General features: G+C 36.1%; 1 protein-coding gene across 6 annotated transcripts in view; it reads right to left on the reverse strand.

The window, feature by feature from the left end:
* The window catches only part of raph1b (Ras association (RalGDS/AF-6) and pleckstrin homology domains 1b), a 60073-nt gene that overhangs the window by 20576 nt on the left and 24842 nt on the right, over window positions 1-14655 (reverse strand). For 5 of the 6 annotated variants that reach the window (XM_051105458.1, XM_051105487.1, XM_051105476.1 and 2 more), the window contains 3 exons: window positions 6584-6705; window positions 4352-4454; window positions 3203-3786 (listed from right to left, as the gene is read on the reverse strand). In XM_051105458.1, coding sequence (XP_050961415.1) covers window positions 3203-3786; window positions 4352-4454; window positions 6584-6703 — 807 coding nt within the window. In that variant the 5' untranslated portion in view covers window positions 6704-6705. Of the gene's footprint in view, window positions 1-3202; window positions 3787-4351; window positions 4455-6583; window positions 6709-14655 lie in introns of all 6 variants that reach the window. The other variant, XM_051105457.1, reaches the window with a different exon arrangement.

Genomic DNA, 14655 nt, shown 5'->3' on the forward strand with positions numbered 1-14655 from the left:
TTTAACTATATTAGAAATAGTCTGTATTTCACTTTTACTTATGCTGCACTGCCTTGCCAGATAGAATTAATCTTTAGTGTAAACATGCTTTTTGTTCATTTTTACAAATTATTTTCAGATATTGTCCATAGAATCAGAAATAGCTTTTAGCCAAGTGTGCTTACACACACACAAGGAATTTGTTTTGGTGACAGAATTTAACTTTTATTGAACATGACAGGGGTTTTCAAGCTTTACAGACCAATGGATCCCTGGTTCAATATAAATAAAAGAGGTCAGTATCATTTTCAAATAAGTCATTAAGAATTAAATAATGCTTTGGCAATCTCTGTGTTTTATACTGTAAATTGTCCCTGCAGTACCTTCCTGAAGCCCTTGGGTTCACAGAGCAGTGGTTGAAAACTCATTTCTTTCATATTACCATAGATGACATTATGAAAGCCATGTCATCTGCTATTATAGAACTTTTTTTAGTGTAAGCATACAGTACAACAACAAAGATGTTACCGAAACCAACACATCATGCATTTAAATAAGTTAGAGTAGCATAGCCATACAGCATAGCAGTTGTTATTGTCACACTGTACGGTTTACTTTGACCATGTACAGAACACGGTCTGTGTCTCTACATGTCACACAATGTCATGCAAGATTATGACAGCAAGATTTGTGCACACATTCTCTCTCACACGCAGACATGAAATCCTATCACGTTGTTTCATCTTTGAAACAGCGCTAGTTTACATCTGAAACCAGAGTGTGTATTTTTAGCTGAGTGAAGCACTCGGGTCTGTACGTCCTGGTGCGGATGAGCAATGCTGCGGTTAGAAAAGTGGCGTAATAACATTTCTGTTTTATTGCACTGTCTTCCCAGGTTATGACAACAGTGCTGAAGAACCATAAAAGCTGAGTGTGTGTGAGAAATTGGTTGTAAATAAGTATGTGGGCCGCCAAGAGATGACTCAGCTTTAATGATTCAATCGTGAATTCAGTGAAACCTCGATCATCATATTTCCCAAAACCACAATACAGACTTTGCCCTTAACAATAGAATAAACATGCTATGAATAAAACTCTGTGTGTGTCTGTGTGTGTCGGGTCAGATGGAATGTTGACTGTCAAAGCAAAGAGACCCTCTTTGTTGTAAATTGTTTAGTGAATAACAGGACAAACTTTTTTTAAATGTCAGTGACTCTTTTTGGTAGTAAGACTGATTGCAAGACATTTATTCAAAACAGAATTATGACTAAGACTAACAATTTTCCCGTCTGAAGTTGCGTAGACAGGAAAACAATTTTAAAACGTAAAGTTTGTTACTCTTTAACTCACACATAAACACATCTATATTAAGCAACTCTTAAATAATGACCCTGACCATAGTATTAAAGTCAACATGAAATCAAAAATTTACCCTATTTACTGCAATGCACTTTCATGGACTTATTTCAATGATTCATCTGACATATCACATACTACAAGGAATTTCTTCTTTCTTTTTTTCACCAATTAAAACACTTTTTACATAAAACTTCTATGAGTACAGTCTTCTCATTAGGGCTGTCACTAACGAGTTTGTTAATTGCGTAATCGGGCGATTATTCTGACGATTAAGTTGAGTAATCGAATAATTATAATTATATTTTGTTATAGTAATAAAAATAGACCTAAGTGAACAATATGGTGGTGGCCTCCATGAGTTGTGTCGTATCATGTGTTGGCGAAAGCCAAAGATATTGTCAAAGCATCAAATATTGGAAATATTAAGAGGAATTAGTGTACACCTGTTACATTCTTCTTATTATCAGGCCTATTATTATTATTAGGTTACTTTTATTATTAAATTACAATTAATTTGCCCCGCAATAAATTCATAGTGCATCACCGCATGATGCGCTGTGAGGATAATAAAATATTAGGCTATTAGCTTACTCACTGAAAATATTTTTTAAAAGTTTTTTTTTTAAACAGGTCTATTATTTTATACAATGAATTATAGGCCTATAATTAAAATAATTAACACTGCAGTCATCAATAAAAATTAACAGCAGCTTTATTTCATGGTCCGATTTTCAAAAACAACCTGTTTAACATGAAATATGTTTCTTCTCATGTTTTTCACTATACGGACCACAAGAGAAATGTTAAGGGAATAATTGAATACAGTTATATACCGTTATCAGCATATGTTAATGAGAAAATATGCGCCATTAATGCAGCGTTAAAAAGCTCCATCAGTTTTTTTACTTTCACTTTCTGTATAGTGTAAGACATATCGCATGTTGCTTGTGCGATATCAATTGGTTTGCCTTTATGGTTTAAAACAGAAATATTTCCAATATTGTGAGCCCCTGTTGTTTTACCTTTCAAATTTGATAAAATAGCATTCTCTGAGACGCATGTACGTAACCTACACGCATGTAAATAATTGAAGCACATATATACAACTTCCATCGCACATATTTGAGAACTTTTGAATCGTAACTTTTGTGAATTCACAATAACATTATGCTTTGTTATGGTTTTGAAATGGGTTTAATATATATAATGCAGCCCTAGAAAATGGTCTAATAATGCGTTTCATGGATTCTTGTTTGTGGAATGCAATCGAGGATTTTTTTAAAACCAAGTACTCGAACTGAATCGAGAAATCGTGACAGTCCTACTTCTCATGTAACTGAACCCCAATCAGATGACATTCAAATTAAATTAGAATAAATAACAATTCAATTAATACCAAAGTAATGAATGCACCATTAAAAGAAAGAAAAAGGAAAAGCAAAATGGTTTGTGAATGACAGTTCATGTTGACTTTATACATGGAATACGCAACCTGAAATTGTGAGATTCTGCTTCACTCTGTGTGCTAAAGAAAGCAGGCCTGATTGAGACCATTATCCTTGTGTTGACTGACAATGCCTATCCTTTTCTGGTGTTGTGCTTCAGATTTAAGCCCCCTAACATCTGCTTTCAGTTTTCTCTCTGCTATGTCTAACTCTGCAGAAAATTTTCTCAGAGGTTCTGACAGTGAAAAAGAGAAGCATGGTCTCTAATGCCTTATAAACCTCTGGTCCTCTATGGACATGCTGTCATGGCTAACGTCCAGTTCTTCTTAGAGTCTGAAATCTAAGCACCAGCTATGAAATAATTCAAAGGGGAAAAAAAAAAAATTTTAACATCATGTTTGCGTGTGTGCTTGTGTTACCTCTGTGCTAGTCTGGCTTTGGTTCTGATTCTGTGACTGCGCCTCATTCTCCTGGCCTCGAATGTCCAGTGAATCCATGCTGGACGCCGAGGCAGAGTTGACGCTCGACCTGGACGAATGACCGATCGAGCGCACTTCCTGGTCACTGACCGTACCAACTGATCCTGTGCGGCGATGATGAGTGTTAGATGGCGGGTGAGAGAGAGTTGCAGATGAATATGAGGAAGAGGATGATGAGGAAGATTCAGAAGTCTGCCTCGCCGCCTCGTCCATGCTCATGGACGCCTTTTCTAGCTGAGCGGTGATGTCATCCAGCGAGAAGTTGGAGGCCAGGGGCCGTGACTGGCTGCTGCCACCGCGTACAGTGGAGGCTGGAGAAGCTCTGGTGCTGCTGCTGGTGCTTCCTCCGCTGCTGCCCCCTCCAGTGTGTTTGGTGCTGGCCGAGCGGCCTGTGGGTCTCTGTCTAGATTTGCCATCTGCTGTCTTGCTCATGGGTTTGCCGATAGTGCTGAGCTCTTGTTCTATTGAACACAGGTCAGCCATGAGGGCGTCCAGGTCCACTGTTTCACCTTGGTTGATGGCTTCTACACAGATAGAGAGAGGACAACTTTAATTCGTTTAATTCATTCAAAAGTTTGTCTTGATTAACAAATGAATTCTGCAAAGTTGAATTTAGAAAAAAAAATTATTAAAAGTGACAGAAATTACATGTATAATGTTCAAAAGATTTCAAATGCTGTTCTTATCTAAAATTTACTTTTTTTTTTACAAAAATATGAGGCAACAATGTTTCTTGAGCAGAAAATCAGAATAATTTCTGAAGGATCGTGTGATACTAAAGACTAGAGTAATGATGCTGAAAATTACTACTGTGTTCTTGGTGAAATAAATGCAGCCCTGGTGAGCAAAATATCCTTTTTTTTAAAAACATAAAACGACTCCTTACTTTTCAACTGCAGTGTTTGTGCATGCTGAACTATAATTACAAGGATTCTGCTGTTAGACTTGTGGTTTAATGATAATCCAAGAAAATTGCAGCATGCTGCATCACTACCATATCAGATACATGTGAGGGCGTTTTGAGTGGGATTTTGAGTGATAATGAATGCTGACTAATCAGAGGTGCTGTGCGTCTGGGTGTAGTCTAACCGTTGATGTTGTACATAGAGAAACGGTAGGAGAAATTGGCAAGGTTTGTCTCCTGTCTGAGAGGAGCTTTCTGCACTTTCTCAGGACGCCCATCATCCAAACTCTACAATACAGAGAGACAGAGGAAGGTGATCAGGGAAGACAAGACCGATACATCATATATATAATAATCAATACAACACAACAATACATAAAAAAAATGAAATATCTAAATTAGGTCTGTACATTAATTAAAATTTGTAACAGAATACTATATTCTGGCCTATTTTTTTTTTTTCATGTCGGTCATGTTGTTCATTTACGATGTCTAACTGATGAATGAAGAATAAAATGTAATACTACTTCGATTAAATAAATTAAAACATTTAAAAAGCATACTCATCATTTTTAACACTACATGTGAATTCAGGCATCACAACGTTATAATGTACAGTATGAAAAATGTATATATATTAAAGGGATAGTTCACCTAAAAATGAAAATTCTGTCATTAATTACTCACCCTCATGTCGTTCCAAACCTATAAGACCTTTGTTATTCTTCTGAACACAACTTAACATATTTTTGATGAAATCTGAGAGCTTTCTGACTCTGCATAGACAGCAACACAACTGACATGTTTGAGGCTCAGAAAGATAGTAAGGACATTGTTAAAATAGTCCATGTGATATCAGTGGTTTAACCTTAAATAAAAAAATAATTTATTTATCAGTTCTTCTCTTCCACATCAATCTTTGCGATCACAAGAGTACCACGCCACATGTATGTGGTGCTGCTGACGCAGGAGCTGGCATTCTGATGCAGAACCTGCATGCACTGCACCCTGTTTGCAAGCAGAGGAAATGTGCATGCGTCATGGTACTCTTGCAAACGTGCGTCAAACACTGACACAGAAAAGAAGAAATTGTTGAATAAAGTGTTTTGTTGTTGGTTTGTTTTGTACACATATAGCTTCATAATATTACGTTTGAACCAGTGATGTCACATGGACTATTTTAGCAATGTTCTTACTACCTTTCTGGGCCTTGAACATGGTAATTACATTGCTGTCTATGCAGGGTCAGAAACTCTCAGATTTCATTAAAAAAATTGTGTTTCAAAAATGAACCGAGGTCTTACGCATTTGGACGACATGAGAGTGAGTAATTTATCACATAATTTTCATGTTTAGGTGAATTATCCCTTTAATGACATTAGATCAGATTAGGTTCTCAAACCCCCCTCAAAAACTTTTTACCCCATAACTTCTCCATTTGTTCCCCTAGTGGCAAAAAAACACACTAAAATGTATTTGAAATACGTTTTTTTTTGCTAAGTATACTACAATATATTTACATATTTATGTGGTTAATAAAATTAAATTGCAGAAGTAGTGCTGAGGTCCAACTAAAGATATACTTAATTATATTTGATTGCATGGAACTATTGAACTAAGCGGAACTATTGCAAGTATACCTCAGGTACACTTTAAATATCTTCCATATAAGTACTGATATTATCATGCAATCCTTATTAACAGTAATATTAAAACACATTCTAGGCATAATATTAAGAAATGTGCATTGTGCAATAATGAAAGACTCCAAATAAAGTTTAATTATAACTTTATATCAGTAGTCTTAAGTTACATATTTCAATAAATATGTAAATAGATTTGAAATATACTTAGTATGAAATAAATGCATTTAAAATAAATTATGGCACAGGGCCATTATTAGGATTTAAAAAGATATTTTTACTCACAATTTCTACTCTGTAAAATATTTTAAGCTTGGCATAAGTAGAAAAATGCACAATCATGAAATCTATTAAAGTTAGATTTTATTCATTTATTAAATTATTTACTAATGATAATTATTTACTAAGATAGTTTAAAGTTTCAAAAAAACAAAAAAAAAACCAAAAAAAACGTTGACCCTGGTTGGCTGGTCAACCACAATTTACAGATGTGGCCATTAAGAATGCGTGTATTGGGAAAAAAAGTGAAAATGTGCAAAAAGGTAAAATGAGAATATAGAGCTAAATATATAATACTGAGCTATACTGATAAATAAAAAAATTGGCCAATGTATGATACAACTGATATATTATGCATCCCTAAAAAAGAATTAATTACATTATTCAAATGGACTGCACATATCAATATTTGCTGAGATATATAAAATATGAATATTCAAGATATTCATATTCACGACACAATACATCACAATTGTGAGAGTGAGAGAGTGTCACCTGTGTGAGTTTGTCCAGTTCACCCAACCAGGCACCAAACATCTTGTCCAGATCCTGGTCCTCCTTATCGCTGTCTTCTTCAGCAGCATGGTCCAACTCATCATCCGATACCTGCTCCATATCTGCTGTTACACACAAATACACCCACACCACCTCAGTACATGATACAGGCAACTAGTGTAGCATATCCACATCAACAGACAGCCTGATGTCTAAACACACAGAACATCACAGATATTACAGCCTGCTGACAAGGAACCAACATTTCAAGAATGACTTGTTGGCTTTGATGCATCTTGTCAACACAATTAGGTGTTGATTCATTTGAAGGATGACGTACATCACAGGCTGTCGTGATAATTGATTTCCACTTTTGTTTATTAATTTCTCTCTCCTTATCTCACACTGCAATTGAAACCCTTGAATCTTTCTATTAAATAAGGGTTGCGATATGACACCTTCCAATCGCCATTTGACACCACAATCCCACAGGACAACACCTGTCAGTCTGGCATATTTGAAAAAAAAACAAAACCCATTTTTTTGTTTCATTATCTTTATGCTGTCAGACACTTCCAGCGTTCATCTCTGTGTAAAGTAAGTCATTATTTCAAGGTTGCCTTCTGAGAGGGTGTGATGTGGTTGTTATGGTAACCTCAGCTCTGTCTCAAAGACTGGCATAGTTGCTATAGCAACCTTCTCTAGATCTCCCACTATCAGTTTTCACCCCCATCATTGCCATGGCAACCCCTGCTGTATCTTCCACAGTGTTTATTGATTAAAAATAATGTTCATTGTTGGCTAATTCATTGAAATTACTCAACGCACTCAAAATACTTCTAGATTGCTTATAAGTATTACAGTTGTTACTTAAACTACACTGCATCACTCAAAACACACTAATACGACTTGGAAATCAACATTAATGTTTCAGTTCAATGTAATGAAATCAGATTTTAGATGTGCACTTGGAAACGCTGTAATCACGCCAATGTTGGGTGTGTTAGTAATGACCTCATTAGAATGGAGGTTTGAGGGTGTAAGGCAGTGGTCGCCCTCTAGTGGACAGTAATGTGACTGCACTCAGGCACAGCTAGAACTCAAAAAAAACAAAAAAAAAAACCACACACACAAATGAGTCAGCATGTATGGTAGCATGTATTAGGCTTTTCATGCTGAGTCAGGTTTGGGTGAGTGTAAAAACGATAAACTTCGGTGAACAACTATCAGGTGAGTAACAAACTATGGATAGAGACAGCGAGATTCAGTAGGAGAAACCACTTCGGGCCCCTTAGCCCTTAGCATTCTTACACAAAATGAGAGGCTGTAGAAAGCTAAACTTATCATATCCTCAACTCTGTTTTTAATTTTCAATTTTTTATTGTTAGTTTTTTATTGTATGCCTTTGGAGCCTGGGACAGCAGAGATGATCCCTCAGAGATTCTGAGCTCACCTTAACCCTAATGACCCGCTTCACTTGTTGATCCAACAAGGGTGTGTTTGTACTAATGTATGTAGCAGACTTGAAAGCAGACACAATGTTTACTAAGAAAAGAATTGGTTCAGAAATCAGATTCACATATTCCAGGATATGTGTACTAAACTATATACTAAATTATATACATAAATATATATATTCTGTCACTTTTGATCAATTTAATGCATTCTTGATAAAAAAAAAAGTATTAATATTTCTTAAAACAAAAAAGTTTTTAACTGTAATGCATTTCTAACAGCTGTGAGTTACAGCATTTAGACTTAGACTAAAATGACCATGAGAATGGCTCTCCAGATGTTCTTGAGATTAGCTTAACTTCATAAATATTGTACCAACCCTATCATGTTAGCTGTACTAACACACACACCAAAAACATAAACAGTGTCACTGTGAGAGTCTCTTCAGAATCTGTGTTTGGGTTAGGAGAGTGCTGGTGCCTTTATTTTCTTACAATACAGTCCTGCTGATACCCACTCTAACGGATCACAGGTCAGCAGGAGACACTGAACTGAATGTTTTAACCATTGCTACTGTGAGATGTTTCAAATGCCACTGGGTGAGCTGCATCTTCCAGCGTTTGCATATGCAAGTCCAGTGACAAGATACAATCAGAGGCGGTTCAGTTCAACAAGGTGCTTAATTCAGCAGATTGAGGCTTGCAAATATCATTATAACCCTGTGCTCTGCTTTCAGATCAGCAGGATGCTAATGATGCCTTCAGTCACTCTACTGCAAACGGCCATGGTTCTGCATAATCAGTCAAGCACAAAGAGGATAAATAAAAAGAGAGAGAGGGAATGGGAGGGACAAAAGGGGATTTTGCAAAATTATGGAACAGCAGAAACTGAAAAAATAGGTGGAGATAGAGAATGAGAGCAGTGGGAAATTAGAGAGGTGTGTTATCTTGGCACCCTGTTGCTTAACAGCTGCTGATTTAGACTAAGCTCTGCTAAACTCTCTCTCTCACACACACACACACACAAAATATGGTTAAAAAAAAAAAAAAAAAAAAAAAAAAATAAATAAATTCATTATTTATCTGCCACTACACACAATCGAAAAATGTGTGCATCATTCTGTGAAATGAATGCCTTTTATATTTTGTGATTTTTAAAGAAATCTCTTTAAAATAAAGTATATCTGTATGTGCCAATTATCTGAATTGTGCCATTTAAAGCTTGATAATATATGAATAAACATATGGGAACTTGTCAATGTGACAGGCTGGAACATACCACAGCAAAATGGCTACTGCTCTCCTTATCAAGGTTATGGCCTGCTGTCAGCAGTGGGGAAAAAAATAATAAAAATAAATGAATACAACATAGTAACCATGCCTCACGGACACAGAAAAGGATTCTGTTTTACTTCAAAATAAATGCTATATATGCTATCTAGTTAGGGTCTAAATTTTGCAAGAATGCATTAAATTAAACAAAACTGACAGTAATTTTTTTTTAGCTTTGTATTCACAGGGTATAAATACATAAATTCATACAGGCCTACATTTTAACATACATTTGCAAAGAAAAAAATGGTTAGATTTTAATAAATAATAATAATAATAAATGAATAACTGAAGCCTTAAGGAAACTCTTTTAATGGCTGTGTATGTAATACAAGCCCACAAACCATCTAATATGATAATAAAGGTTTTAAAGGAATATGCTCATAATTTATCATTTTGAAAAATCTATTTTAAAACAGTAGATTGTTCACTCAAAAAAATGCTGGGTTATACACAGGGGTTCTGTTAAATGTTTAACCCAACCTTCTTGGTAGTTTTATTTAATTTAACTTAACTATTGTTTAAAAATGACTATATGGCTGGCTTAAAATGAACCCAAAATAGGTTGTAAATTAAAAATCAGACACAACTACTGGAGACATCAGCAATAATCAAAAGGTGAACATTTATTAATAAGCAATTTGAAAAAAAATGTTTTATTTAAAGGAGTAGTTCACTTCCAGAACAAAAATTTACAGATAATGTACCGTACTCACCCTGTTGTCATCCAAGATGTTCATGCATTCTTTCTTCAGTCGTAAAGAATTTATGTTTTTTGAGGAAAACATCTCAGGAATTATCTCTATACAGTGGACTTCAATGGTGCCCGTAATTTAAACTTCCAAAATGCAGTTTCAATGTAGCTTCAAAGGGCTCTAAACAATCCCAGGCGAGGAATAAGGGCCTTATCTAGCAAAACGATTGGTCATTTTCTAAAAAAAAATAAAAATTGAATTCTTTTTAACCTCAAATGCTTGTCTTGTCTTGCTCTGCAAGTTATTAGCTCTGCTAATTTCCAATGTTTTTTGCCTTCATTTTAAGCAAGAAATATAGTAATTACTAAGCAATAGCTGAATTAAATAAAACTAGCCAGAAGGCTGTTGTCAAAGCAACACGGTCGCTAGGTTTGTCCATATTTGACCCAGTGCAGGGTTTTTAACCCAGCATTTTTTTTTAGAGTGTTGTGCTAATAGCATTTCATAAAGTCATGTTGTGGAGAGAAGTGGTACTCGTTCGTCAGGTGACTCGTTTAAGAAAGAGTGAAAATGATAGAGAAAAGGCGAGAAGGAGGAACAGAGGGAAAGACAGGAAATGTCCGGGATGTACAGAATTCTTTATTTCCCCCATGAGCTGTTCTGTCAAGGCTCTCCCACCACCCTCCAGCAGCTGTTCTCTGACTGACACACACTCACGCACACGCACACACACACACACACACACACACACACACACACAGAAACTCACTCACAGAAATGACATCATGGCTGGCCAAGGAGGAGGACAGGAAAAGGAAGAGGGGTGAACAGGCTACCACCCTTTTCCATGTGCACAGCCTCACTCTTTCAAACACACACACAGACAGTGTCAAAGCAGAACAACAAGAAACACTACAGCTGCCACTCTTAACTCTCTGACCTCCTGCTCAGACACACACAAGTGTGCCTGTGAGCTCGGCCACAAATACACACACACACAAGTGGCATGTGTGCTAATGTTATTATTCACCCCTACCCAAACACAAGACATATGGCAAAACATACACAACGCAGGGATCTGAGTGCTGTTCAAATCTAATAAATCACTTTCCAGCAGATGCCAACTTCTAAATTAACAACACGTTAACATAAACAGTGGTCTTTACGAAGCTACAAGAATTGTTGAATAAAGTCATTCTTTTTGTTTTCTTCACACGCAAAAAGTATTCTTGTAGCTTTGTAAAATTAGGTTGAACCACTGATGTCACGTGGACAATTTTACCAATGTCCTTTCTACGTTTCTGCATCTGGGAACATTTCAGTTGCATTGCTGTCTATGGAGGGTCAGAAAGCTCTCGGATTTCCTCAAAAATATCTTAAAGTTTGTGTTCCGAAGATGAACAAATGTCTTATGGGTTTGGAACGACATGAGGAGTAATTGATGACAGAATTTTCATTTTTGGGTGAACTATCCCTTTAAGTTAATCACTGACACTCTAAATCCATTTCCTTTTCCTTGTTTCTCAGCTCTCTACATCTGTTTTTCCCAGACAAAAACAAATTATGCAGAAACAAAGGTAGCTTTTTACTGACACACTTCACTTTCATAACCAGTAGTAACAGCCAATTTAACACAACACTCCTCTAAATGCTTCACGAACACACCAGTCATTCCGTGACTAAAAAACTACCTATGACCTTTGACCATGTCATATCGAGACATTTAAAGAATATATTACTGTACTGCCATACAAATGTCTGATTGTAATCTGGGCAGCAATGAATGGATGTTTCACTAAAAGAGGTTAAAAATTGGGTGGGTAGAGCAGCGGGTGTTTTTAGCTCCGCTTTCCACACATCTATTCTTCAGACTCGACTTTTGCTGTGTGTTACACAAGGTGAAGAATTGGCTCTGTGAGGACGTGAGAAGAAAAGGCACATGAAGTTAATATATGTTAAAAAAATGTAGATGTCATTTAGTAATTAGAAACTAGAATGTTGAATTAATAATTGTTAACTTGCAAAGTGACAAATTAAGCATCTGGAGCTGAAGACACTTTCAAATCCATCATCACGGTGTAAAGCACAGCTGAACGCAGCTCACACCCGAGACAGAAATAGCATCATATCGCGTGTGCTGAGCAATTGTGAAGCTCTGAAAATATCCTCATTTAAAACATTAGATGGTTGCATGCGTGTCATGGCAGACGGTCACTGAGGGATAATGGCATATGACAGCATTCCTGTATAGTGTAGTGGGACACAGATTAGCTCTAAGGAAGACAGAGGGGAAAAAAAATGAAGCATCTTAAGAGCAGAGTGAAATTGAGGACAGTGAGAGAGGACAATGCAACCTGAGGGACCAAATCTTCCTTTATTTAGCACACAGTCACCACAAGTACAGTTAAAAACCAGTATGCGAGACATTCGTAAGACATATTAAGGATGTTTACTCAGGCTAGGTGATTTACCCCTTTTTAGCCTGTCCACTGTTTTCCACTGCCTCACTCACTCACTCACACACACACACACACACTGCTGTGTGTAATTTATCATCAAGTCCTGAGCTGATGTATTTGTTGAATCACAGAATGACTCAGTAATTGCAGCAAATTCTAAAATAAGCTCAAAAAACACTCAGGGCATGACTCCTTCTCTTTGATGTATTTGAAGTATCCAGTACATTTGAATCACATGGCAGACAATGATTTGATTTACTAGCTGTTGACAATGTACAGTATATGGATTTACTGACGCCTGTCTCCTCTATTTTCATCTTTAAATCTCACTAAAATGATCAACAGAATTAATCTAGGCATTTATTCACAACATTCATAAGCATCCAAAATTGCACAACAATTATATTCGGATGTGATTACTTGATATGCGAGAACCAACGAGGTTGGTTTAATTCTGTTCATTCATATGTATTCCTTTTACAGTGTACTTTTTAAAAACTTTTTATATGTTTATTTAAAGATGTAATGGACCATTACACTGAACACTATTTGACATTTCACATACAGTTGAGGTCAAAAGTTTACATAAACCTTGCAGAATCTGCAAAATGTTAATTATTTTACCAAAATAAGAGTGATCATACAAAATGTGTGTTATTTTTTATTTAGTACTGACCTAAATAAGACATTTCACATAAAAGATATTTACACATAGTCTGCTGTTCTTCACAAAAATCCACAGGCCCCACAAATTCTGTTTTTTTAGTATTTTTTGTGTATCTGAACCCTTTCCAACAATGACTGTATGGTTTTAATATCCATCTTTTCACATTGAGAACAACTGAGAGACTCATATGCAACTATTACAAGAGGTTCAAACGCTCACTGATACTCCAGAAGGAAAAACGATGCATTAAGAGCCAAGGGTGTAAACTTTTGATCAGAATGAAAATGAGTACATTTTTCTTATTTTGCCTAAATTTCTTCTTTTTTTTTTCATTTAGTACTGTCCTTCAGAAGCTACAGAAGACACTTGCATGTTTCCCATAAGACAAAGCAAGTTAGATTTACACTGATCTTCAAATTCAAAAAGTTTTCACCCCCTGTCTCTTATTGCATTGTGTTTCCTAGGAATCAAGTGTATGTAAACTTTTGAACGGGGTCATTTTTAAAAATTCAACTATTATTTTCTCTTGTAGATTATATGTAAATGTCTTTTATGTGAAATATCTTATTCAGGTCAGAACTAAATCAAAAATAACATGCATTTTGTATGATCCCTCTTATTTTGGTAAAATAATTTAGCAGATTTTGCAAGGTGTATGTAAACTTTTGACCTCACTGTATTTTGACATTTATTTCCATTACAATACCATTATAAAGAATCCAATGTGTCAACGCAATGACTTTACACCACACTGGTTCCTTCTCCTTATATTTCTGTTACTATGCAGTCTCTTTCTTATCTTTTTCTCTGAAACCCCGAGAGCTGGACATTCTATTAATTTCACATTTTCAGTTATTGCACAATTGTCTCTTTCTCAGTGCTCCCTTCAGCTCCCCAGTTTCCCATTGTGTCTCTGTATTAAGGATTTTATCAAACCATTTTCTGCAAGGACTGAAAACAGAGAGACAACTGGAGAGGGTATTTCTAAATTTATCTGTAGTGCAGGCACAGAGTCACTTTGTATTGAAATGGAAGTGAACACTGAATCACTTGAACAACTGATCAAAACAGCCCTGAGCCAAATGTTGGCTACCACGAACTGCCAACTCAGAGAATACGCTGTTATTCTGTGGATGGCTCCTCATACAGCGATAACTATGAATACTGGAGGATGGTGTGAACATATTTCACCATCCAGGAACATGCCAAATCCCTCTGAAATACATCTGACAGCTGTCAGTCATTGTGCTGCATGATGTTGTGGCATTTCTAGGTTAAGTGTGTGTGGATTCATCAAGCATACACAGGTAAAAAGGAGTTTTAGTCACAAACTTTCTCAAACAAAACTATTTCAAGCCTAATGAAAAAGAGTGCATCAAAGTTCCTTTTCCTCTTCAGAACAACAGATCTTGTTTGAATCATGGGAAATAGACTGATAAGACACATACACAGGGAAAGGCAGGAA

The sequence above is a fragment of the Labeo rohita genome, chromosome 1, assembly GCF_022985175.1.
Source record: "Labeo rohita strain BAU-BD-2019 chromosome 1, IGBB_LRoh.1.0, whole genome shotgun sequence".
Lineage (NCBI taxonomy): Eukaryota > Metazoa > Chordata > Actinopteri > Cypriniformes > Cyprinidae > Labeo > Labeo rohita.